We start from the raw sequence: 27,309 nt of genomic DNA on the forward strand, positions 1-27,309 counted from the left end.
TGCAGAGGTCAGATCCCAGAGCTATCCCCTTGCTCTTTATAGGCAATATGAACCACTCGTCTTGCCTCTCTAGGGAAGGGGCAGAGTTCAGTAAGCCTGTGGGAGAATTCTCGACTTATACCCACATCATAAACGTCACTGATGAGGCAATGGTAATTATTCAGCTCTCCATATAGCCTGGGCTGATGTCTGGTGGTATGGTGGGAAAAGGAACCTCTGTAACTTGTTACCTTCCAGTTGGACCAGGACTTGTGCTTTAATCCAATTGGCCATTCCCTTCACCCTGGCATTCCATAAGATACCCAAAAATACAGATGGCCACCAAAACTGGAGAGATTTGACAAATTCTTTTAAATCCCACTATATATATGTCGACTTGATAGGAGTCCTTAGGGGTTGCATAATGAATTTAAGGCCCGAAACCAAATAGCTGCTGGGTTTGAATCAGCACTCTTCTAGTGGTCAGCTATAGGTAAGAATGTGAATTGGATTAACTCCATCTATTATAATCAACAGATTAATCAGTTATACTTGGGATGCCCTCAAAGGGGTGACTAGCTAGTTAGATACCACCAGCCGAATGGCCTGGAAAAACCGGCTTGCACTAATCATGATACTAGCAGAAAAAAGGGTATATGTGTGATGCTGGGTGGGAAATGTACTTTTATTCCCAACAATAATGCCCTAGATAGGATCATCACAAAAGCTTTACAAGGTTTAACATCTCTAGCCAACGAGCTGGCAGAGAATGCTGGAATTGATGACCCATTTACAAGTTGGCTAGAAGATTGGTGTGCAAAATGGAAAGGCATGGTAGCTTCAGTCCTTACCTCTCTCAATTGTGACAGAAGTCTTAACAGCAGTGGGATGTTGTGTTATCCTTTGTGTGAGGGGACTAGCATAGAGATTAATTGAAACAGTTATTAATAAATGCCCGTGACTTACCAGCAAAATAACTTGCTACTATTAAAAACCAAATTAGACACTGTCTCCTATGAGGAAGATAGTAAATGACTTCTAGAGTGATTCACGGACCAGAAGGGTTCAAATGAAAATTAAACCAAAAGAATTAAGTAGAAAAGAGAAGGGACTTTGTGAGAAAACATTTTAAATGGTCCATTTTCAAGGCATGATAAATCTAAGCACTGGCCGCCAGCCTGCGAAGTAACAAATTACATGGCTCATGCACCTAGTAGGTCACAATAAGTTAACAGAATGTAGAGGAGGGGTCAGCCCATAAAAGGGAAGAAAGCTTTGTTATTGTGAAATCAAAACTTAAGCATGGAAAATGACGGGGTAAGGGGGATAATAGAACTTAGGCAACATCTGGGAGGATTTTAACCCCATAGTACTCGACCAGTGAGGAACTAGGGGAAAGACTTGTGTGCTAGGAGATAAATTGCCTGCTGTAGCTGCCCTGGGTGTGCCTGCCTGCCAGACACCTGTTATTGTAAGACTGCTGTTAAGTCTCACTTTCGCCGTTCTTCGTGCCTCTTAGGCCATTCTTTGGGTTTGGACAGTTGTGCGTGTTTCTCACACTGGGGCTTGTATAACATCCTTTCTTCTTGATATTGTTCTGAATCATTTATATGCATCTTGTTACTGATTTTTATATATTTAATATTTTTAAATTTGTGTGTATTTTTTACAGTCTGCCTTAAGAGTTTGGTGGGATAAATGGTAATAAAATAATAAAAAAAAAGCTACCAATTGAAATTTTATTTCTGGTGTACTCTTTTCTTCTATATAGTGAGATTTTACAGTCTTATAAGTGAGACATTTTAGAACTGTAAAATGGATTAGTAAAAGCTTTTGGAATATTGACATTTTAAAAGTAATATTCTATGTTGAGAAATACATTTTAATTCCTAGTATCAAAATGAGGAATTATTTTTGTCTCAAAATGTTATTTTTAGCTTTACATTTCTTGTTAAATAATAATGCCATGTTTTCTTTGTTTTCTAGATATGGAATATATGAACGCTGTCGAGAATTGGTGGAAGCAGGTTATGATGTACGGCAACCGGACAAAGAAAATGTTACACTCCTCCATTGGGCTGCCATCAATAACAGAATAGATTTAGTCAAGTATGTATTTTCTCTGTTTTTAATTATTAAAACTTAACTTTTTATGGTTATAAAATTAATGGAAGTAATTGTTGTAAAAACTAATAACTTTCTAAAATTCATGGCTTTTAGAATATAGATTCTGTGTACCTTGTTTTTCTGAAAAAGAAAAATTGCTTTTAACTTATATTGAATGCTTATATTAGCCAAGTACTGTCTGAGTACTTTTCCATATGTGTTTTCTTTAGTTCTTAATTCTTAATATAACCCCATATGAAATTTAACAATTGTTACTGTCCTACTGCTGGCGAAACTGAAGCACAGACAGTTTAAATATACTACCCAGTGACCCAAGCTAATAAAGATTGGAGTCAGGACCTGAACTCGGGCAGTCCTAACTTGGTGTTCACATTCCGAATGTGGATTCCGTGGAGAAAACAGCAAAAGAAAAGAAAGTTGAAATGATAATAGGTAATAATAATCTGATTTAACTGTTCACAACAGCATAAGTGATGAATACTTGCATAGCAAGTGTAAAATGATTTTTATCCATTACTGTTAATGCTTGTTTTGTATTAATAAGAAGTAGTTAGATCTAAGAGTCAAGATGATAGGAAATCTTAGCAAATCTTGTTTAGTAGTCTTTTGACTCTATGGACACAACATATTTACAGAAAGACATGAATTTTTGTTGTTATTGTTGAGATGGGTGCTTACTCTCTCACTCAGGTTGGAGTGTAGTGGTACAATCTTGGCACACTGCAACCTCACCTCCCATGCTCCAAGCGATCCTCCCACTTCATACTCCCGAGTAGCTTGGACCACAGGCGAATACCACCATGCCCAAGTCATATTTTTTTTTTTTTTGAGATGGGGTTTTGTTCTTGCTGCCCAGGCTGGAGTGCAATGGCTTGATCTTGGCTCACCGCAACCTCTGCATCCCAGGTTCAAGCAATTCTCCTGCCTCAGCCTCCCGAGTAGTTAGGATTATAGGCATGTGCCAATAGTAAATGACTTCTAGAGTGATTCAAGGACCAGAGGGTTGAAATGAAAATGAAATATAGGCATGCACCTGTATAAATATAGGCATGTGCCACCACACCCAGCTAATTATTTTTGGATTTTTAGTAGAGACGGGGTTTCTCCATGTTCGTCAGGCTGGTCTCGAACTCCCACCCTCAGGTGATCCACCCGCCTTGGCCTCCCAAAGTGCTGGGATTACAGGCGTGAGCCACTGTGCCTGGCCCTAATTTTTTGTATTTTTGGTAGAGATGGGGTTTTGCCATGTTGCCCAGGCTGGTCTCAAACTCCTGCGCACAGGCAGTTCAACTACCCTGGCCTCCCAAAATGCTGGAATTACAGGCATGAGCTTCCGTGCCCAGATAACACAAGTCTAAAATGAACTAAATGAACTACTTGAGATGTTCAGTTAAGTGCAACACACAGAGTGTAGAGACAAATAGAATATTAATGCCAGGTAAAAGAATTCACCCTGAATTGCTGCATTTTCAGTGCAGTGTCTTGCTGTTCTCTAATTTACTTCTTGAGTGTCAAACTTTGATGGTAAAGGTGCACTAAACATACCTCTTGGCAAATGCTGAATGGTTGCATGTTAAAATCAACATGGGACTGACACTGAAGTCAGAAATTGCCATCATATAATGAAGTTTAGGGACACAAGAATGAATCTGGACTCGAAGAGTTTGAATTTTAACTATAATTCTAAACTTGAGTAGCAACATCTTAAGATTTAACATTATGGTGTACAAAGAAAGCGTTCGAGCACTGTCAGCTGCGTGATTGCTTCCATGTCAGTAAAACACTTATTTGTGATGCTGAGTAACTACTGACTTTCAGTGGGAATATATGCTAGAAAACACAATTTTTCTGCGGCGTATTTATTGACTTTCAACCGTTATTTCTGTTTACAGCCCAGGTACTTACTGCTTTCTTTGGAGGTAACAATTGTGTCTGATTCCTTTGCCTGTCCAGGTTTTGTAATATTCTGGCTTGCTTTTCATCAGTGTCCCCTCTAGAGATGTTTGAGGTTTAAGCTATTTGGGTTTTATCTTTCAAATATTTGTTGGTATCAGTTGTTCATTGATGGTCCCTTCTGAAAACCTAGGATCATTAGTACCCGTCAGAACATTGTTTGATAAAACCTTCTTAATATATTGAGCAAAGAGGCTCAAGATTAAAATTAAGAGTTGTGCAATCTCAGAATTTTGTAGTGTTGAGCTAGGGTCTTATAGCTACAAGAAATAACATGTTATAAAAATATAATACTGAGAAGTTTACAATGAAAAGTAATAGAAATTGTTCTTTTTTTAGGATGCAGAAAAGTTCCCTCTTGTGGAAAAAAAAATTGTGCTTTAGAATCAGTTTGGAAATTGCTTATTGACGTAAACCTAGTGATGATTTAAATTCTGCCATATATCAGTAAAAATGAATCTCATGAACAGTTGACTATAGAGAAGGGGATGAAATTGCTTTAGAAAAATTCCAGTTATTATTTTTAATAAAATATCATTTCCTATGAGAGTGGTTATTTTGGCTGAGCTTTACTTCTCTTTGGGTTCTAGCCTACCCATTCTCAAAGAACATTTTCAGCATTATATAATGTACCAAGTACCTTAAAAATGGATTCAGGAATAATTAAATGTTTGCATTATTAATAGTTTAATATTCTGGAAATACTTTGTTAGGTTACTTTGAACCATTTTGCATGATAGAGTGGAATTGGGCCCTTCATTGCATAATGCTTTAAAAGCACCAATTAAACAAATACTTATTTGCAGCCACAAATTTCTGAATTAAACACATGAATAATGTGTTTAATAAGCATGAATAATCACAGGTTAAAAGCTATGTACATTAAGAGTAAATGCATTACTGATCTAGAGCAATAATCACTTACAACAGTTTAAGAGTGTACATATGTCAAGTATTTGATATCATATACCTTAGAATCATTTATATTCAGGATTTATTGCATTGATTATTCCCAAAGAAAGCATTGTAATGAACAGCTAGATCTTGTTCACTTCAGAAGTTATCAAGATGTTATGACAGCAGGGTGCGGCTGCTCACTCCTGTAATCCCAGCACTTTGGGAGTCCAAAGTAGGAGGATTGTTAGAGTCCAGGAATTTGAGACCTGCCTGGGCAACATAATGAGATGCTATCTCTCTTTCTCTCTCTCTCAAAAAAAAGATATTATGCTGTTAATATTAAGCTTACTAATCTAATTTTAAAGTTGCTATTTCTTTTTCAAGCAACATGGCTTTAAAGGCACAAGAAATAAGGCATAGTAAAGAACCTTTATGTTATATGTATATTGTTTGATTTAATCTACAGTAATCTTAAGGGAAGTTAGGCTTAAAAAGCTGAGCTACCCAAGGTAGACCATGTCTTGCCTATTCTGCAACTATTCTAATTTCAATTTTCTATATGCTACTATTCAAATCTTTGTGGTTCTTTGAGTACCTTCTTTTTTATGTGATTTTTTTTTTTGGCATTTTTATTCTTTTTTTTTTTTAATAACTTAAAAGTTATTTTTCTTTTCCTTATTCTGGAACAAAATAAAATGATGTATTTGACATAAAATTCTGCTAAATATGTTTTTTACACAACCACAAAAGATTATTTATTTTCAAAGGTTCAAACTAGCATGAGATCTGAAATGGAAAACATATATTTACTTATTTTTCACATAATTTCTTAAAATTGAAAATGAAAGTTATTTAAATTATTATAAATTTTGTCTTATAGATACTATATTTCGAAAGGTGCTATTGTGGATCAACTTGGAGGAGACCTGAATTCAACTCCATTGCACTGGGCCACAAGGTTTAAAGTTGCTTCTGGATTTTTTTCCTTTTGTTCTTTTATTAATATACAAATGAACAACTTTAAAAAAATGATATACTAAAATGAATAGGAGAGCTTATTATGCCATTAGTTAATATCATTTATATGCTAATGTTTTATTGTGAAATATTACCTATAAAGAAGCAAAAGTTTATTGTCCAAAGTTTCCCTGGCCATGGTGATATTAATTCAGTTAGTTATAAGATCGGGTTAAACTTTGGCTTTCTAAATGTAATAGTTTTGCAGCATATATATATTTACAATGAAAGAATTAGCTCGTTTCTTGGAATGATTGAGATACTATTAGAATGAACATAATAGAATATAGTAATTATTTACTATATGTTAAATAAGTTATGAGTACCTCCATGCATTTCCAGACTGTTAATCTAGTTAAGACTTTTAAGAACCATAAAATCCTAAATGTGTTTTGACATGTATCTATTTTAAAATAACTTTTCAAAATACATATGTAATCTTCCCACCATACCTTATTTAAAAAAGCTCTTTCCAGAGGATCCTGTTTTAAATAACTTTATATATCTAAGTATTTATTCTTTTATGTTTTAGACAAGGCCATCTATCCATGGTTGTGCAACTAATGAAATATGGTGCAGATCCTTCATTAATTGATGGAGAAGGATGTAGCTGTATTCATCTGGCTGCTCAGTTCGGACATACCTCAATTGTTGCTTATCTCATAGCAAAAGGACAGGTAAAAAAAATCTCGGTATGGATTTTAATCAGATATTCTTCATAGTTTAAATGCCTAATATTATTGGTGTTGCATATGTAACAACCTGTTGATATTTAAATAGCACTTTCTGATGAATGAAGAACATAAATATGGTTAGTTTGATATGGAGATATTTAATGTACCTAACATAAAAGTCAGCATTAAAATCATGAACCAGATAATGATTAAGTTGGGTTTTTTATTTCCAAGAGTGATGGAAATAAAGCTCAGAAATTAAGAGAGAAAATATAAGTATCTATTTTTTCTTTATGTATTTTGAATATATCATCTGAATTCATCTAAACTTTTTTGAACTTATTTATTGGTTATTTTCTATATTAAATATCTTTTGAGAGGGATACATTTTTAAAAATCAGTTTCTGTTGTATAAGATAATGCTGCTGCTTGTCAGAAAAACATCATATTTTAAGTGGTTGTTCCTGATTTTTCTTGAATGTGCAGTGACCATAATCACATTAAATATTACCAGTTTATATAATCATGTTTTTGTAATAAATGTATTTTGTTAAAAGTAATGTCACTCAGTTTTTCTTTCATGTGTTTTTTCTGGTTATATTTGAACATTAGTTTTATAAGTAAGGATCTCATCACAAGAATTACGAAGATAGATGTATTTAATTTGTTGCTATCAACATGTATTTATTGTTAATTTAAAATTATATGCGGATTTAGAATTTGAATACTATTTCTTTTAATGAAGGCTTTATAGTATTCGTTGTTGGCAGTCTTAAGCAGTGGCAGTTGTGTTGTGCGTTATAGTTTAGGAAAAGAGGCATAGACTGATTAAGTTAATTGCTGGAAGGGGAGGGGAGTTATTGTCTATTGCTGTGTTAAAAACTACTCCCAAAATCTAATGGCTTAAGAACCATACCAACCAATTAATACGTCTCACAATTTTGTAGGCTTGACTGAATGATTTTTCTCCTTGGCTGGTGAAATGACTGGTGGCCAGAGTTGTCTGGGGACTTGACTGAGCTGGAAGATTGACTCACATATCTTGTGACTTGATAGGAACGGCTACAAACTGCTTAACTGGGAGGCTGGGGCAGCAAGACCTTTTTCTTTCTCTATGTAGTGTCAGAACTTCTACTTTTCAATACCAGTCCATGTGGTCTTTCCAGCAGAGAAACTAGACTTCTTACATATTGGCTTAGAGCTCCCAAAAGAACAAAAGTAGAAGCTGTTTTGCCTTTTTAAGTCTTAGGTCTTGAACTGACACAGCAACGGTTTTTCTTTTTTCTGTCAGTTAAAGTGAGTTAACAGGGCCATAATCATGGCGGGAAGGGACCACACAAGGATGTGAATACCAAGAGGCCAGGTTTATGGGAGGCCATCTCTGGAGAGCAACTGCTATAGGAGGTTATTCTTGTTATTCTGCAGTTTTTTCTAGAACAAAGGTTGAAGCAGTAAATGGTGCTGTAGCACACTCACAGGGTCTTTAGTGGCCTTCCATATTGCAGAATAAATCTACAATACACGTTCACTTTTTTCTTTCAGTTTTTAACTGGGAAAGAGAGGTAGTGTACATTTTTGAGTCTTCATGGTCTTTTTTTTAGCTTAGAGTTTGGATGATTTCATTAATCTGTGTAACCTCTAATATAGTAAATAGGCTATAAAATTCTCAGAGGGCAGGATTTCTACCTGTCACAGTGCTTTTGGTACAAAAAAATGCATGATGATGATGATGATGATGATGATAAATGTCTGAGAAATAGTTTTGTTTTCATGAGTAAATTTTTTTTATGCACACAAAGATAATACATGTTTATTATGAAATATTCAAGCATAATAGAATATGACTTAGAAAATGAAATCTCACCTCTCCCCTTGGCCATCTCTCTGAGGTTACTTCCTTTAATAATGTAGTGTGTATTTTCTGAGATTTTACTCCATGTACAGATTAAACATCTGTAATCTGAAAATCCAGAATGTTTCGAAATCCAAAACGTTTTGAGTGCCAACATGATGCCACAAGTGGAAAATTCCACCCCTGACACCTTTGTTTTCTGATAGTTCATTGTACACACACCGTTTCATGTACAAAGTTATTTAAAATATTGAATAAAATTGCCTTCAGGCTGTGTGTATAAGGTGTTTATGAAAGATGAATGAATTTCACATTTAGACTTTCGTCCCATTCTCAATATTTTAATATATATATGCAAATATTTCAACATATGAAAAAAACACATATTCAAACACTTCTGGTACCAAGCATTTTAGATAAAGGATATTCAACATGTATACACTAATATATTGTAAAAGACACTCTTCCAATGTGCATTGCATCATACTGTAAGGGCCCAAAGTTTTTCTCTGTGCTAGAGCACTGTGCAGTTTAGCCCCTGGATACCTCTTGAGCTCCACTTCTGCCATCTCCCTGTCATCACCGTGCTTTAACTGCACTAGTTTTTTTGCTACTTTTTCAGCAACTCTGACCTGATGTTGTCTGAGGGCCTTTTGCTTGCTGTTTCTTCTGCTGGTATATTCTTTCCTCAGATAGTCACACAGTTTATCTCTCTCTCTTCAGTCAGATGGTTGCTCAAATTTTATTAGTTCTAATTACGTAGTTCCTAATTATAAGCAGTAATAAAATTAGCATATTTTTATTTCTTCTTCCATTTCTCTTTTACCAACTTTAGTCAATAATATTGTTTTTCTTAATGTTAACTATGTTCTGATAAATTTTTACTACATTTCTATTACTTGATTTTTCAGCTTTAGATAATTTTCTTTGATTCATGGCTACTATAGATGAGGCTCTCAGCATATTTTCATTTCAACCTTTTTCCATTTTCCCATTTTTTTGTTAATTATATCAATTTTACATTGTTAGGGTATATAACATTTTCATTCAGTTTTGTCATTCTATTCTTCACAATTGTTTTGTTTTAGTTATATTGTTAAATATATTTAGTGCTCACTACCAATTCTTTTGGATGATTTTCAGGAGAAAAAGGGGAATGCTAAGTTATGGAGCCCTGTTGATCATGGAATTCCCATAAGCTTTTGATCTGGGCTTGTTAATTCTTCCTAATAGAGAATACCCATACGTCCAGGCTGAACTTGGAAAAGAAGTACCAAGTTTTAAATTCCGACCCAAAGAGAGAAAAGGTTGAATTTCATTTTTCTTTTAGTACTCTAGAGATGTGCCATGATTTTACATTTTTTAATTTATTGATATTTTTAATACTATCAGTTTTTACAAAGGATATGAAAAGACAACTAAGAAGAAAAAGAAACTTAAACATAAGAATTTACATGCTTGCTTTAATTAGACCTGAAATTTGGTTGAGCTTTCTTCAAACTATGGAAATTAGGAGTAAAAGAAGTCACAATAGTTACCTCTCATGTAAGAAATAAGGAAGTTTGTTGTTTCTTCAGAAAACTTTTTTTTAAGTCACAGGATTATTTTAAAAAATGAACTTGCATATTGGAAATGTTGAGTGAGGTTGCAGAAGATATTCCTGACAACACTATTAAAGTAAATCCAGAAATGGATTTGTAATGGATAAGGCATAACATTCTGTTACAGTATGCATGGTGAGTGACTAAAGCTAATGACATCCAAGGAAGTGCTTTACTTATCTAATGTAGTGGTTCTCAGATTTTTTTTTCTTCAGTATGCTTGGATAATATTCACATTTGAGACATATTCCCATCGCTAACAGTGGCTCACAGAGAACTGCTGCATAGAGATAGTGTTTTACATTGTGCTTACTGTAACTGTCTCCTCTCTCTACTGATTGGTAAATTAGGTAATACAACTTGGATTAGAACTGCTTACTTAATATAATTCAGGAATGGGAGATGGGGTAGGGAAGAAGAAGAAACTTAATATTTATTGAATATCCATTATATTCTTGGCTGTTGACTAGATGCTTTGCACACATTATTTAATCTTCACAGAAGTCTTATGAAGTTATTTGTATTTCACGTTTTTTAATGAGGAAGCTAAGACTAAGAATTAAAGTAATTTAGCCTACAATCTCATAGCGTGTGATGGAGCTAGGAATTCAAAACCATGTCTTATTCTAAAGCCAAGCCTAGAAAAGTAGATAGATAAGCATGTCTTTTCCTTTAATAAATGGTTTTTGATCATCTACTCTGCTGGACACTGAGAATATAAAGATTGATTTGAGATAATTTTTATTTTCAAAGTACTCCAGGTTAATGAGACAGATGTTTCAGGCATAGAGGATAATCAGTTCAGAATGGAGTGGGTTAGGAAAGGTAGTTTCAGAGCACTGAAACTGATAAGAGTCCCTGGTACATCAGAAAGTCTTGCACAAGGAGAATTAGATAACTAGGAAAGAGTTTTGGTTTAATGGGTGGAAGTTTTAGTTATAATTTGCTAAAAACTAAGCAAGAGTGGGGAAAAGATGGTGCCAGGGAAAGCAAAAAATTGAGTAGAAGAGGAAAAATAGTGGTTTATTACATGGTTTCACTGGGAATAGTATTTGTGCATATTTATAATAATACATATCAAGTATTAAATGTTTATATTAACCAGAATTACAATAGATCTCTTGAGAGGAAAGAATAGGAAAGGCGAGTTTTTGTGATGTAGCAGAGAGGAAAGAGAAAAATTCACATTTTTTTATACTAAGGAGTTTCACAATAATGCCTGAAACTGAAAAATCAAGAAGTAGCAATTCAAACGTCTTATTTCAAGATGTGGAGGTAAATACCAAAATAATGAGCCAAAAAATGGTGAAAATGGTGGGAAGGCAGGGAGATTGCTTTAGTGTTTTGCTTTTCGCCACAAACTGCAGAATCATTTAACTCTAAAAATGTACATATGTAACAATACAAACTTTAAGTATATTAAAATGTCACCTCTTTTTATTTTTCGTTTTGAAATGCCTAGGAATAAATAGTTTTGTCATTCTCTCTTATGCATTAGTGTAAACAAGTTTTTCAGAAACTTCAATCACTTAGCCTGTCTTTTGTGGTTGAAAGGTCAGAAGAGGTTAAGAATTTTAAATGTGAAACATTGAAAGTCTAATTAAAATATCTTAAAAGGGAATACTGTAAAAGCATGATATATGTTAACTAGAGTATATAGTGACAAGAGTTTTATTTTAAAGTTAAGAAAGAAAAAGTTTCATACATTATCCTTGATTGAGTAGTATTATATTTGCTTCTCCTGTTATATATAGGTTAGATTTTTCCAAGCAGATTTGGTTATGAACTTATAATTTAACTGTCTGATTTTTTTCTTTTTACTTTATCAGGATGTAGATATGATGGATCAGAATGGAATGACGCCTTTAATGTGGGCAGCATATAGAACACATAGGTATGTAATGACTATAAAAAACTTATTCAGGCCATTTCAGCATAATACAATGTGAAGTAAGAGAGAGGAAAAAGCAGTTAATACTATACTCACTAATATTTACAATTTTTATTATGACTATAGTATACATAAATTACCATTTTGGATGTTTTGGTGTCTCTGCTATCTCTCCCTCAGTGATTAGAGCTTCCTTAATCTATTTCTCTTTTAACAATTTCTAAGAAAGGAAGTTCTCTTTTTTAAAAAAGTGATTAATTTTTTCATGTGATTTACATATTGACAAATTTACTGTATTAGTAAGTTGTCTTAGATTACTTTTGGAAGACTCCAAATTTCAATTTAAAAAAATTTTATTCTTTAATTGTATACGTATTAATGACATCCATTTCTAAGTCAAAAATACAAAATGTCAGGACAAGTTGCTTATCCCCTGAAACTATTAATACATTACTTTATATAGTGTTGTACATACTTAATACTTCATATTAGAATATTGTCTCATTATTGATTGTAAAGTTGTTGAGTAGGTTAAAATAGAAGTGTTCCAAAATGGAATGCTACTGTAAGCATAATCAGTTTAGTATTTGTAATGATTTCTATAATTGAAATTAGGGTTGTTGTTGTTGTTTGTTTGTTTTTTTTTCCTTTTCAGTGTGGATCCAACTAGATTGCTTTTAACATTCAATGTTTCAGTTAACCTTGGTGACAAGTATCACAAAAACACTGCTCTGCATTGGGCAGTACTAGCAGGGAATACCACAGTCATTAGCCTTCTTCTGGAAGCTGGAGCTAATGTTGATGCCCAGAATATCAAGGTAAAAAATATTCTATATTGATAATACTGTATGAAATGTGGCTACTAATATATGGATTCTGTAATAAAACAAGTTTTTCATAGACTATCAGAGTTGAAAGAAACTTCTTCAGTAGAAGTTTATAGTTAAACCACATTATGCATAATACATTTTAATAATTCTTTGACTTGGTTATTTTATTGTCTTATTTTTTAAAAGGTCAAGAGATTTAAATTTGATAAATGCCTTTATGGTGTTTATAGGAGGACCCCCACCCCACCATGGTGGACTAATCCAGGAAAAGTTGCAATATTATTTAAGAGCCAAGCACAATTAACATTTACTCTCGAAACATTTAGAAATCAGTAAACATTTTATTAATACATGCAATAAGATTCTATTGCTAGTCTCAAATTTTGGTTATTTCTTTTCATTTTTAAAGCTTCAGGATCCACCGTGTCTTTCAGCAACGAACTTGTTCTGTAAAATTACTTTAAACATCATCTTTTAATAATGTGCATTCATAAGTAACTGTACCCATTGACAAATGTTCTTTAATTTTGGCTATAATTTATAGTATTTTCTGAGTTATGTTTCTTACATTTCTAAGGGATATGTGCTAATTAAATATGAAGAGGGTTCAAGACACATACTAATCTGAAATGGCCAATCAAAAAGTAGGTTGTCTCCTGCTGGATCAGGGTATCTGTTTATGTTCCAATGAATAGTTTGTTCTTCCTTGATTCAGTTACTGACTAGTTTTATAGAGCATAATTTATTAAGCTCATCAATTTTTAGAGATAGTCTAATTACAAACATTTACTTAAAAGTAAATTAATATTAGAAACTGTAAGATATTGATAAAATCATATGTTTTTTTCTTTCTTTCCTTTTAAAAAAATTTCAAATCTTCTTGTCCCTAACAAAAGTGTTCAGAATAGTTCCGTATCTGCCACTAAACATAGGGAAAGAAGAAAATCAGCATATCATAGTGCCTGATACTCGATGGGCACTCTAGGTATTTATTGACTGAGTAAATGAAGATTTATGTAGTCTTGAGTTTTACCGAAGGTAGTTTTCATGACTGCTAGGATACCTCTCTGCCACTTCAGAAATTATAGAGAAAGAAATGTTTGCTTTTTAAATGTTTTTAAATAGGATGCTCTTAAAAGTTTATAACACTGGAATGAGTAAATTAGCTGACCCCAGGTCTGAAGGTTAAGAAAAGAGAAGTTTGACTAAACATGATCAATATACCTATAAGAAAATTATGTGAGATTACCTCATGTTTTATTATCTGAATTAGAGTGTTACTACTTTTTTTCTCTTTGCTACCAGACAGCCATTCCTAAGGTGATCATGTGCAAGGAATACATTTAAAGATACTTAGTATTATTGAAAAAACAGGATTAATTTTAGTTTGGCAAATAGTAAGACTCTGTAGACCTTCTGTCAATAGCCATATCAGTATACAGAAATTACAGTAATACCAAAGAATTATGACAGTAAAATGACTACACAGTTCTGGAGTTTGAAACTAGTGTTGTATATTTTTAGAGCTTTTAAAAGTATATTTTCTGTTCATATAAAATTAGGCTAAATTCAGTCACAGTCATTGGGATTTGAGGAATGGTTTTTAAATTCAGTGTCTTTTCAAGCAAATAATGAAGACTTGTACTTCTCATTAGCCATTGCATAAACTTTTAAATTACTCTTAGTAAAATGAATACAGCAAATTTCAACAGAAAGTTAATGGTAAGAGTAGAGATATTTAAAATTATTTAAATGATTTTGAACTTTGTATTTTTAATGTTTTATAGGTTCAGGCACAAGAGTTATTTGGTACCAAGAAACAATGAAATAGAATGTAGCTTCCTTAACTGTTGTAGTTCATGTGAATACTTTCCAGAGTCTACAGTGTCTGTAATTGAGCTAATTATTATACCTTAAAGCTTTTATTTAAATTCAATTTTTTTTCTAGTTATGTTCTTTTTATTAATGTTTAAACTTTATCTGTCACATGTAATCAAGGTTGGCTGTTGACAAAAAATTTTTTTCATGTAATTCCCTGGTAGCTTCTGGAGTGATGGTACTTCTAAAGAAAATAAATGGAATTTATTGTATTTGCTCAGGGAACATTTATACTTTCAGGAGAAAAATTATCTGTATCTACACTGGTGACAAAGTAGATTTTTGTTTTAAAAGCAATTTGTATATAATTAAAAAGATGAAATGACTATCAAATGCCTTTTTTTAAAAATGGGGATCTGCCTCAGAGGCATTCCCAACATACTTAAGTCATCACCTTCTAATAGAAACCATGTATTTATTCATTTAACAAATTCTTGTTCAATGGTGGGTGGTGGGGAGTCACATTGTTCAAGACAGATAAGGTCCCTATTCTTTCAGAACATACATTCTGTTGAGGAAACAGCCAATAAGTGAATAATAATAAAAGGCAAATGTGATAGAGGGACTGGAATGGAAGGACCACATCCGGTGAGAGTGATTTGGGAATGCCTCTGAGGAGATGACATTTGCTTTCAGAATTATGTAATGAGAAGGGATCAGTTATACAGAGATACATGGGAAAAAACTTCCCATGTAGAGGAACATGCAAGTGCGAGGTCTTAAACAGGAGTGAGATTGCCATGTTTGAGGTGCAGAAATAGGGACAGTGTGGCCAGAGTACAGTGAGCAAGGTGGTGAAGTCACTTGGAGAGAGGCAGGTGCTATATCATGCAATGCAATGAAATGATGAGGAGCTTTAATTGTATTCTCAGTCATGGGAAACAGTTGAAAGGATTTATGTAGGCTGATTATATGATCTGCTTTTTGTTTTAAATATTTTTTAAACATTACTTTGGTTGATGTATGGAGAATGCATTGAAGAGTTCGGCAAATGGAAAAGATAGAGATTGGTTAGACTGTTGCAGTAAATCAGACAAGTGATAATGTTAGCTTAGCCTAGGATCAGAGGAGTAGAGGTAGAGAGAAATGACTGCATTTGGAGAGGATATTTTAAAGTAGAAATAAGAAGGTAGATTAGGTATAGGGATAAAAGAAACCATCATTGATGACTCAGGTTTTGTTTTGGGTAACTGAGCATCTTGTGATATCACATGTTGAGATTGTGAAGACTGAAGGAGAAGTACTTTTTGTGGTGAAGGTGATAGGAATTAGTTCTGTTTGGTAATATTTAATATGAAGTGGTGTCTTTTAGCTGTGTTAACTATTAAGCTAATTAAGTAAACTTAAATTGCTGCCAGTTTTGAAAAGGAAGCATTTATTTAAGAAAATACCTACAATATTTGTCCAGGAATTTAACCAAATTTATTTATACCTATATATTTTTCCATTTTTAAGTCTTAAGAGAGAATAATAATGGATTATAACAAGAAGATGCAGCCTGCAAATCTGGCTATGGCTTTAATAGCTATAAAAAGTTATATTTTTCAAAGAATATGAAAAATTACACTGTGTTATAATAATTCTATAAGATCCCCTTTCTCTAAAATACCTATTTTCTATATATGTTTCTTAGAAATCTTTCTTTACATTAACTAGAGATTTACTTTTACATATTAGTTGCTCAGTTCTTTTCATGTATAAACAAATGTTCCTTTATCAAAATAAGATAGAACTTACTTTAAAGACAATTTATACTAAATGATAGGTAACTTTAAAATTGCTGTTTTCATTTTTAGAAGGATCAGAAATAGCTGTATACTCTAGGTTTCTTTTATCTGGAGTCCCCCCAGTGGACTTTGGTTGGGGAAGGTGTGGGTCCGTGGACCCCTGAAATTGTTGAAAAGCAGTTAACGTGTATCAGCATTCTTCTGGGAAGAAGAAAAGTGGCTGTCATCAGAAAAGACTCAAAAGAATTTAAGAACTAAGCCCATAGATAATAGCTACATGAAATAAATTTAAATCTCTTCTTGTAAAGCAACAACAGGGGAAACAAGTGACTTGGAATACTGAGAATAGGAAACAAAACACAATTATGGCCTACCCAGTAATCCCTTTTGTGGTAATATCTCGTTTGTGATTAAAAAAATAATAATCCTTAGCATATGTTTTTGGTTATACTGATAAATTTAGATGAATTGAGTTTGGGAGGAACAGTTAATCTCTGAGTGCTGCCCAAGCAGTTATAATCTTTTCTTTCTAAACTTATCAAAGGACATAGTTTTTAGCTTGTACAGAATGTAAAATTACTGAGCTCTGTTCGTTAACGTATCGAAAGACCTCTTTTATAGTTTCTTGAAATGAGGTAAGAAACTGTTTTTAGAAAATAGTTTTGTATTACCTCTTAAATACCTGACCTAGATGGTCTCCAAGGAAATTTTTTTTTAAATTTTGACAATGAAATTCAACCTTACATAGGTGAAATGTTGAGTGATCTTACCCCCAACCATAATGTTTATCTGACCAAAACGTTTGACTAATTTCTTTTATTAACAGTTACATAGTCTATAATTACTCCATGTAAATTCTTGCTGTTGTTGCTATTTTTAGTATTATTTATTATTTTGGCTGAGACATGGAGTGATCAAATAAAAACAGACTTAACTCAGAACCCTGGTTTCAATATACTTCCTTAAATGAATTGAGTGTTTATTTTACCAGCTGAATAAAATAACTATACAAAAATAGTTAGATGACTAGAGGAGTAGTTGAAAGATATTTTAAAGCTCCCTCAATCTTTTTGTCTAGGCAATCCTTAGGTGTCACATGGCCCTCTAGTGGAAGGGATGCTCAGCTGGACCGAGGCAACTGCAGGATATTCCCGGGGAGTTGTTACCCAAGGGATTGCTTTTATTCAGGTAATCTTTATAGTTTGGATTAATTAGTTGGTTCTGACAACTTAGGTGATGGAATTTTGGAATAGGTAAGGCTATATTTTAAAGTAAATATCCCTATTTGTGGAAGACTCCTAGATTAGCCCATTTCTTACTAAATACCATTGATCTTTATGTTAAAGGATTGATTGGGCTTTTTGTTGTTATTGTTGTTTTGTAATAGTTGTTGCTGTTGGTGGCAGTGGTGTGTTTTGTTGTTTATTTTTATTTTTTAATATTAAAAAATAAACCCTATACTTGATAAGTAATCATTCCTCATAAATAAGGCACCCCAAGGCTCTTTATGGCTTTATTCTTTTTGACCTTGTTTTTGGAAATAAAATTTCAGTGTTTTTTACTTTTTAAAAGTAATTTTGAATATTCATCTTTCCATTCTTGAAACTTTGGTAAGCATTTAAAGTTTCATTTTTCTACTGGAAGAAGTAGATAAATAGTGGAAGACATTAAATAGAATGGAAATGTAGGTGTCTGACTGATTTGCAAAAGGAGAAATAAGATTTTAAATTTTAAATTAGTTAAGGCAAAAAGAAGCATAGACCTAAAATTGGGAATGCTTATTTGTTTCTTACTTTGATACATTTTATTCCTATCAGGTAAATTCCCTGGCATTCTTTTTCTTAGGATTAAAGGGGGATACAAATTCATAACTTGAATTTGTTATTTTTAAAAATCATTTCTCATTTACTTTGGAAACTTCTGGATGGGTGAATGAATATAAATCAAGAATGCCAGAACAATAGTGATAGAAGTAGAGACTAACTTTTCCTTTTCCTTCCTATTCTCTTCTGAAGACTCTTATCATTGTTGAAATAAAACTGAGAGATTTCTGGCAACTTGATATTGTAGCAAAGTGTTTTGTAGCAATAACTATTACTAATGAAATTTTTAAAGAATATGAAATAACTGATAAACTTAGTAATAGCCTCTGATCCAGCAGGTACTAAAATACCTACTTTTTGATTTGCTCTCTAATATGTCAAAATGCAGGCAAAAATAAAATCTACAGAATATGATGAGAAAATACATTTTGTGATTATTCTTTGGGAAAGCATAATAAGAAATATATAATGATGCAGGTGTTTTTAGTAATTATTTTACACAATGTCAAAACAATGTTAATAGGGCAGTAAATTAATTTTTACAGAAGTTCTTTAGAGGTAACTAAGATATGCTGCTTTTAAATTTTTAATAGGAATTTCTTCTATTTATATTATCAGGGCGAATCAGCACTTGATTTGGCAAAACAGAGAAAAAATGTGTGGATGATCAACCACTTACAAGAGGCAAGGCAAGCAAAAGGATATGACAATCCGTCCTTCCTTAGAAAGCTGAAAGCTGATAAGGTAAACTCATAACTGAAGATTTTGTTTTTTCTTTCTTTTTTTTTTTTTTTGGAAATGGAGTTTTGCTCTCGTCGCCCAGGCCGGAGTGCAGTGGCGAGATTTTGGCTCACTGCAGCCTCTGCCTCCCGGTTTAAAGTGATTATCGTGCCTCAGCCTCCTGAGTAGCTGGGGTTATAGGTGCCCATCACCATGCCCAGCTAATTTTTGTATTTTTTTAGTAGAGATGGAGTTTTACCATGTTGGCCATGGTGACTTCAGGTGACTTTACCTGACTTCAGGTGATCCACCCACCTCGGCCTCCCAAAGTGCTGGGAATAAGGTGTGAGCCTCCGCGCCTGGCTGAAAATTTTCAACATATAATTTTTTAAGTAGGATTCATAGGCACACTTACTTAGCATGAGTGTTTACAGCCTTTAATTTTGGCATTACTCTATGTAATTTTTAAAATAATATTATACTCGGAATAAATGAAAGTAAATAACAAAGTTTCCAAGGGCTCTTACCTACCTGGTTGGTGACCTTTTGGGGCTGTCTAATAATTAAGAAGGATTGGTACGTATGAAATTATTTAAATCTCCATCGGCTACTCGTGTAAATTTTGGTTCATTATTTCAGCTGGGCTTTTGTAAAGTAATAGATAAAAATAAAGGTTTTTCTAGTGAATGCTCGTTTGTTAGTATGATAATAAATTGTGAACTAGCTTAGTTCTAATACATCTTTTTAAACTACTCACAACTCCGGCTCTAACTTGAGCTTTGCATTCTTTTGTGATATGTTGTATACCTTTTTTCAGAGAGAGAGAACTTATATTCTTGACTTTCCTATGGAAAGCTCATTTTAGATCATCTATATGCCTTCAGTTTTAAATTGCATGACTGTTGGCTCTGTTGCCTAATTATAATAATATGATACTAGAACTTAGAATATTTCCCCCCATAGAGGGGGGTCTAGGTTCTGCACAATCTTATGTCCCACAAAAAAGAAGTTAACTGCCTTAGAGTTTCTTTATTTACCTAAATAACTGTCAAGATGTCTGCTAACTTGTCAGTAATCACAACTTGAGTGGCATTAAGTCTTGAGTACCATCTTTTGTATATCGTGTTTAGGCTGTTCTAGTGGCAATGTTGATTATTTAAAGTTAATATTGATCTATCTGTTACCAAGGCAAAAAGACAAATTTGGGATAAACAGAAGCACACTTGAAAGCATTGCCTCCTTTATTTATGGGAGTTTGGACTCCCTTAATCAGTTGAGAAGTCCCCTGGTCCGTTACTTAGAAGAATTAGATTCATAGTTTATAAACTTGGCTGTTTTCAGCCCTATGGCTGAGAATAATGAACAATTTTTGAGTGTCATGTTAACTCTTCTATTTAATTATTAGATATGATACAGAAAATGATTTATTTTGTGTTGCTCAGTTTTCTAGGATTTAGAGCTGTTTTGCTCAACAGAGTGAAAAATGGCTGTCTTATTTTAGGCTAGTAATAAAAATATCTTGTGTTACTTTGGAAAATCCCACAATGTTGGTGCTTTCGTTTTGTTGAATGTGAATATTTTGAAGTTTTATTTTACATATATGTGTGTGTGTGTATATATATATAATCATAAATGACTTATAAATATTAGATGTTGCATTAATATGTAAAGTTACTTATAGCATGAGTAAATGATACATCAGGTTTATGTGTTTGGATATGATTTTTCAAAAAAGAACTTCTTTAGAAGTTTAGTGCAATTTTAACATTGGTGTACCATTGTGGTCAGTTCAGAAATGGAGTTTTTTTCCTGCTGTTTTTCATTAGTAGCTTTAAATATATTCACATTTTTATAAAGGTTACTTTTAAAAACCTATGATGATTGGGAGAGTAATCTTTAAAGGTTGAAGGTAACCATCATGGCCGGGCGCGGTGGCTCAAGCCTGTAATCCCAGCACTTTGGGAGGCCGAGACGGGCGGATCACGAGGTCAGGAGATCGAGACCATCCTGGCTAACACAGTGAAACCCCGTCTGTACTAAAAATACAAAAAACTAGCCGGGCGTGGTGGCGGCACCTGTAGTCCCAGCTACTCGGGAGGCTGAGGCAGGAGAATGGTGGGAACCCGGGAGGCGGAGCTTGCAGTGAGCCGAGATCGCGCCACTGCACTCCAGCCTGGGCGACAGAGCGAGACTCCACCTCAAAAAAAAAAAAAAAAAAAAAAGAAGGTAACCATCATATATTTAAAAATTACGATGATTAGGGGACCTGTGAGATTAAGCATCTGTAATTATATAGACTGTTCTTTCTTTTTCCACATCACATTGGAAAAGTTTCAGTCCTTAACATGTTTTGATTTGCTAGCCTATGAAGTGTGTTTTATATTTAAAACTAAAAAAGAAAATAGTGACATCTAGGATTCAATAGTGTTTTATTTTAAAAAGTCATTCCCTTAAGAAAAATAAAAATGTCATTCCAAAAGGGGGAAATATTTTTGGATAGTGCTAGTAGACAGATAAAGAGGGAATCTTTAGCCAGGTGTGGTGGTGCGCCTGTAGTCCCAGCTACTAGGGAGGCTGAGGCAGGAGGATTGGTTGAGCCCGGAAGGTTGAGTCTGCAGTGAACCAAAATCATGCCACTGCACTCCAGCCTGGGTGACCGAGTGAGACCTTCTCTCCATAAAAAAAGGGGGACAGTCTTTTTAGAAAACGATTTTAAAATATCTTAGATTTTTTTAAGTAGAAGGATTTTAAACAGGCATATTTATGGTTAAATAAGTCTTCTTAATAAGTTGGAGGGACATCTTTAGTATTTAGAGGGGGTTTGGGAGTAGGAGGGAAGTTGGCTATAAAAGGGCAATATGAGGAATCCTTTTAGTAGTGGAAATAGTCTGTATCTGGACTGTATCAAGGTTAGTTTCCTGATTGTGATACGCTACTGTTACCATTGTTGTCATATGCTACTGTGATATGCTAGATGTTACCACTGTGGAACAAAGGATATTTAGGATCTATCTGTATTACTTATTACAACTGCGTGTGAATCTATAATTATTCCAAAATAAGAAGTTTAATTTAAAAAGAGGCTTCTGAATCTAGGTGGTGTATATACTTGACTATGTGATTCTTTCAAATTTACTATATAGTTGAAAATTTTCCTTATAAAATATAGGAGAAAAGAGATTTCTCACATAGCAGCACATCACCATTATATTTTTATAGTACCATTTTATGTGCCCATACGTTCTCTCTCTTCTGAGTAGTAAATCTTCTCTAATGTCTTGATACAAAGTTCATACTTACTAGAAAAAAAATTGGATTAGTTATTTTGCTACGGCATAAAATTAAAGCCTGAAATTGATGTTTAATTATTACTTTAAGTTAAAATTACACATTTAGTTCAGAAAATGAATTACAGTGGCCAAACTGGGGAAGACATGGTCATTTATATGAAAAAAAAAAATCCCACTTATTTCAGTGGAAGCTGATAGTATGAAAGGGGTGCTAAAAATGTGTAATATAACCTTAGCTTTTAGAAAGATAAGTATTCAGTAAGGAAGGCAGTGTTTATACTCTGCTTTGTTATACACTAAAAATGTGTAATGTAACCTTAGCTTTTAGAAAGATAAGTATTCAGTAAGGAAGGCAGTGTTTATACTCTGCTTTGTTACACCACAGCTGTTTTGTTTTTTGTTTTTTCTTTTTGTGTGACAGAGTTTCATTTTGTTGCCCAGGCTGAAGTGCAGTGGCCTGATCACGGCTCATGGCAGCCTTGACCCTTGACTTCCCTGGGCTCAGGTAATCCTCCCACCTCAGGCTCCCAAGTAGCTGGGACTATAGTACAGGTGCGTGCCGCCATGCCCAGCTAATTTTTGTATTTGTTGTAGAGACATGTTTTTGCCATGTTGCCCAGGCTACCCTACAACTCCTGGGCTCAAGCGATTGTCTCGTCTCGGCCTTCCAAAGTGTTGGGATTAAAGGCATGAGCCACCGTGCCCTGCCTTGAATGTCTTACATAGTTTTGTGACCTAAGGTAACTGAACAGAGACTTGATAACTGGCTATAAGTTTGTGGGGGCTCTTACATGGAAGAGGCAGTAGACTTACTTTGGTTGCTGTAAAGATAAAATTGTGATAGATGTTACGAAGAGTTATGTAGGTTTTATACTTACATGTATGGACTTTCTAACAACCAGACCAGTACAGAAATGAAATGGAAATACCTCTGGAGTGTTGAGCACTCTGCCTTGATCTTTGTTCAGACACACATCTCTTCATTCAGTGGACTCTAGGAGCCTATGGATTGTTTGCTTTTATTCTTTATCTCATTTTAAGATTTTAATATACTGTTTATCATTTGAAATGTCTACTCCAGGCAAGCATCTTCATGTTTCCTTATGTGATAAAATTCTTATACTTTCAGTCATTCTAGTTGTCCTTGTCTCTCTGGTTATCACTGCACCTGTTAAAAAAGGGGTGGTATTTTTCATGAACTGTTTGCCAGCCAGTGTATGTGTTAAGCAGTTAGTATCGTCTTCTGTATTTGACCATATAGAACCCACTCCTATAACTTCTATTCTTATTTTCCACAATTTTAGCAAAGTTATTTAAAATTGTTTAATGCCTGTCTCCAGAAGACAGACACCAGCACCTTGAATAGTACTGATACATATAGTGTGCAAATTTGAATGAATGAATTTCACCTGCTGTTGCATGCCTTCACAAAGGTAACAATGGTTCAGATTGAGATTACTTGAAACATGCAAAAACTTTCTAATTTTTTGTTTCTATACAGGAATTTCGGCAGAAAGTAATGTTAGGAACTCCTTTCCTAGTTATTTGGCTGGTTGGGTTTATAGCAGACCTAAATATTGATTCTTGGCTCATTAAAGGGCTAATGTATGGTGGTGTTTGGGCTACAGTACAGTTTCTTTCAAAGTAAGTGTATTGTTTTTAACTATATTTTAAACTGTACATGAAATAATATAATTTGTACTCTTGTATAAAATTAATGTTTTGTATGTTGTACGTTTGATCTTAATTTAAAGAATTTAGACATCTATATGTGAAATCTGACATTTCTTTAACATTGTTATGTTAATTTAAATGATTCAAAGGCACTTTAATGATAAAAGTCTAGCATATAATTTTTAACACTAAAACATAGTTTGAGAAATATTTGAAATATTTCAGTAAAAGTAAATTTCAGTCTGTTGGACTCTAAATATACATATTGTTAATTTCTAGGTAATTATAATACTTGAGCTCACCTTTCTGTAGGAATTATATTTTCCTGTAGACATTAAGGCATAAGCAATAAACAAGGAAGAGGCTTTATTTCTAGTAGTAAGGTAAAGTCTAAGCATGATTATGAAGTAGGCTCAGTTTTTAAGATTATTTTCTCCCTCTTTTTTCTTTAAACATCATGATCATTCCGTTTTCTTTTCTTAGGTCTCATTGCTCTAAAGTTACCTTTCCAACAAACCTAGGCAGGTGTCTGTGATCTAATATTTCCCATCTAATTTCCAATCCTTTAGTATCTTATTTTCACTTCCATTTCAGAAAAGAATTCTGAAAATAATTCACACAGAGATGATAATGACTAGTATTATAATATGCTGAGTGGCTTAAATGTAGTTAATCTCATTTTAGTATTTCTAGGTGCTCCAAGAGGTATAAATAGGAAGTCACTAAGACTTCCTGCCTACATGGATAGTTGATTCTGTTTATGTTTAATAAAATGTATTAATGTTTATTTTTCCCCAATTTTAAGTATTAAAAACACAACCCTTCAGTTTCACTAAGCTAGCCAGTTCATTCTACTTGAAAAGATGTGCTCCAACTTTTGCTGGAGTGTATAGGTAAGGAGAAATAATGATGAAACAGAGAAAAATATGAGGCTTGGTTTGTATTTATTTGTCAAAATTATAACACATCTTTGGTGAAAAATATGCTGGATGATATCTACTGTATATACTAAAGTCAGTTACTGACTTTAAGAGAATAGGAGTGCACTAAAATTCTGAAATTGAAAAGTATATGGAATATAATTTAAATTTGGGGGAATTAAAAGGAACTTCAGAATCTTGCTGAGTCCTTCAGCTGTGAACTAATTTTTATTGATGACTGAAAAATTAAGCATCCTGAACTCTGGATTCTGGTGAAACAAATGCCTACTGTACAAAATGTGTGTCATTTTCATTTAAATAAATACTCATTTTTACAATGAAATATAGAGCTCATATTTTATAAAACTTGTGTTTTACAGATCCTTTTTCGATCATTCAATGCATAGTGCATTGCCCCTTGGGATATATTTGGCAACCAAATTCTGGATGTATGTGACGTGGTTCTTCTGGTTTTGGAATGATATCCTTTGGTTATAAAGATCATACCTAAAACAAATTTTGTTATTTGAACAAATGTTTAATAATTTGACATTAGGACTGAACTACTCATTCATAATACATTAAAATAGTGTTCCTAGAAAAATAAGTAAACTAATACAATGTTTTAAAATATTTAATAGGTTGCTTTTGAAAGCTGTCCTTAATAACAGCATATAAATAATAGTAGCTATCACGTATTGGGTGTTTAAAAGACATTTTTTGACTACTCATTTAATCCACATTTCATAAATTAGTATTGTTATCCCCTTTTTCCCCCTTTTTTTCCCGTATTTTTTATTTTTATAGATTCAGGGGTTACATGTGAAGGTTTGTTTTATGGATATATTGTGTAATGGAGAAAAGAACAAGCATCCTCATTTAAAAAAATGGGTAAAGGACACAAACACAAACAGACATTTCTCCAAGGACATACAAGTGGCCAAACGTGAAAAAATATTAGACATCACCAGTCATCAGAGAAACGCAAATTAAAACTACAATCTCACACCAGTCAGAATAGCTATGTTTAAAAGGTCAGCAAGCAACAAGATGTTGAGGATGCAGAGAAAAAGGAATGCTGTTGGTGGGAATGTAAATGAGTACAACCCCTATGGAAAACAGTATGGTTATTTCTCAGAGAACTAAAGATAGAACTACTGGCTGGGCACTGCAGCTCATGCCTGTAATTTCAGCACTTTGGGAGGTCGAGGTGAGTGGATCATGAGGTCAGGAATTCAAAACAAGATCAGCCAATATGGTGAAACCCCATCTCTAGTAAAGATACAAAAATTAGCCAGATGTGGTGGCACGTGCCTGTAGTCCCAGCTACTTGGGAGGCTGAAGCAGTACAATTGCTTGAACCCGAGAGGCGGAGGTTGCAGTGAGCTGAGATGCACCACTGCACTCCAGCCTGGTGACAGAACGAGACTCTGTCTCAAAAAAAAAAAAAAAAAAAAAAACTACCATTCGACTCAGCCATCTCCATTTTATAGTTGAACAAAAGTTAGGCTTAAGGAGTCTTAGTTTCTGATCAAGTTGGGACTGAAACTTGTATTTTTCTAACCAAACATATTTTAAGCCTTTCTACCAAATGGTGATTTTTATGTTTTGGTATCAAACTCTTTTCTCTAAATTTTTTTTAATACCACTACTTACTTTGTTGTGGTAAATAAGAGTTAATCTTCTCTCCTCATCTCTTTTGTCTTCATGAAAAGGTGATTCATCTCTTTTGCCTTCATGAAAAGCATGTATTTTCATACATTTGCTAACTTCAGCAAATTATCAGTGTAGTATACTCCCTATTTAAAAAAAATTTAAATATTTTTAACCTGTTGCCCAGGTTGGAGTGCAGTGGCACAATCATGGCTCACTGCAGCTTGAACTCTGGGGCTCCAGCAATCCTTCTGCCTCAGCCTCCCAAGTAGCTGGGACTATAGGCATGTACCACCACGACTGGCTAATATACTTTTTAAAACTAATAAAATTGTAAGTGTGCCTGTGTGCCAATAAAGAAAGCAAGCCAATGCCAATTTTTGATATTTTTACATAGAAAAAGTTAAGTCAGCAAGATAGATTGATTTATTGTAATAAAGGAACATGTTTCATAAATGTTGATTAAATATTTTTCAAAACATTACAAAAGTATATGATATGTTTTAAATGGTATGCAGTTTTTGGTGACTTGTAACTGTTCTAAACAACTTTAGTTGTTAATACCTGGTTTTGTTTCACAGCCTTGCATAACATAATGTTGTATTATTTTTATTAAGTCGCCTTGTGTTTTAGTTGAAACGCAAAATGTGCTTATTTTATTTTTGAGACCTAAGGCACAGAATTGTAACTACACTTTTAATTCTTATATTTTTACTGCATTATGTAATTACTTTCGGAAAGTGTAGTACTTTTAAATATTTTCTTAGTTTAAGTATCTATTGAAATTCTTCCATATGGCAGTT

At 33.6% G+C, this 27,309-nt stretch overlaps 1 protein-coding gene across 2 annotated transcripts in view; it reads left to right on the top strand.

Moving 5' to 3' along the window:
• The window catches only part of ZDHHC17 (zinc finger DHHC-type palmitoyltransferase 17), a 90,204-nt gene that overhangs the window by 40,161 nt on the left and 22,734 nt on the right, over nt 1-27,309 (top strand). For both annotated transcript variants that reach the window (XM_031650630.1, XM_031650631.1), the window contains 8 exons: nt 1,966-2,088; nt 5,837-5,914; nt 6,506-6,650; nt 11,930-11,994; nt 12,647-12,809; nt 18,868-18,993; nt 23,761-23,903; nt 25,234-25,334. In XM_031650630.1, coding sequence (XP_031506490.1) covers nt 1,966-2,088; nt 5,837-5,914; nt 6,506-6,650; nt 11,930-11,994; nt 12,647-12,809; nt 18,868-18,993; nt 23,761-23,903; nt 25,234-25,334 — 944 coding nt within the window. The remainder of the gene's footprint in view (nt 1-1,965; nt 2,089-5,836; nt 5,915-6,505; nt 6,651-11,929; nt 11,995-12,646; nt 12,810-18,867; nt 18,994-23,760; nt 23,904-25,233; nt 25,335-27,309) is intronic.

This window comes from Papio anubis, chromosome 9, assembly GCF_008728515.1.
Source record: "Papio anubis isolate 15944 chromosome 9, Panubis1.0, whole genome shotgun sequence".
In the NCBI taxonomy this organism is placed as follows: domain Eukaryota; kingdom Metazoa; phylum Chordata; class Mammalia; order Primates; family Cercopithecidae; genus Papio; species Papio anubis.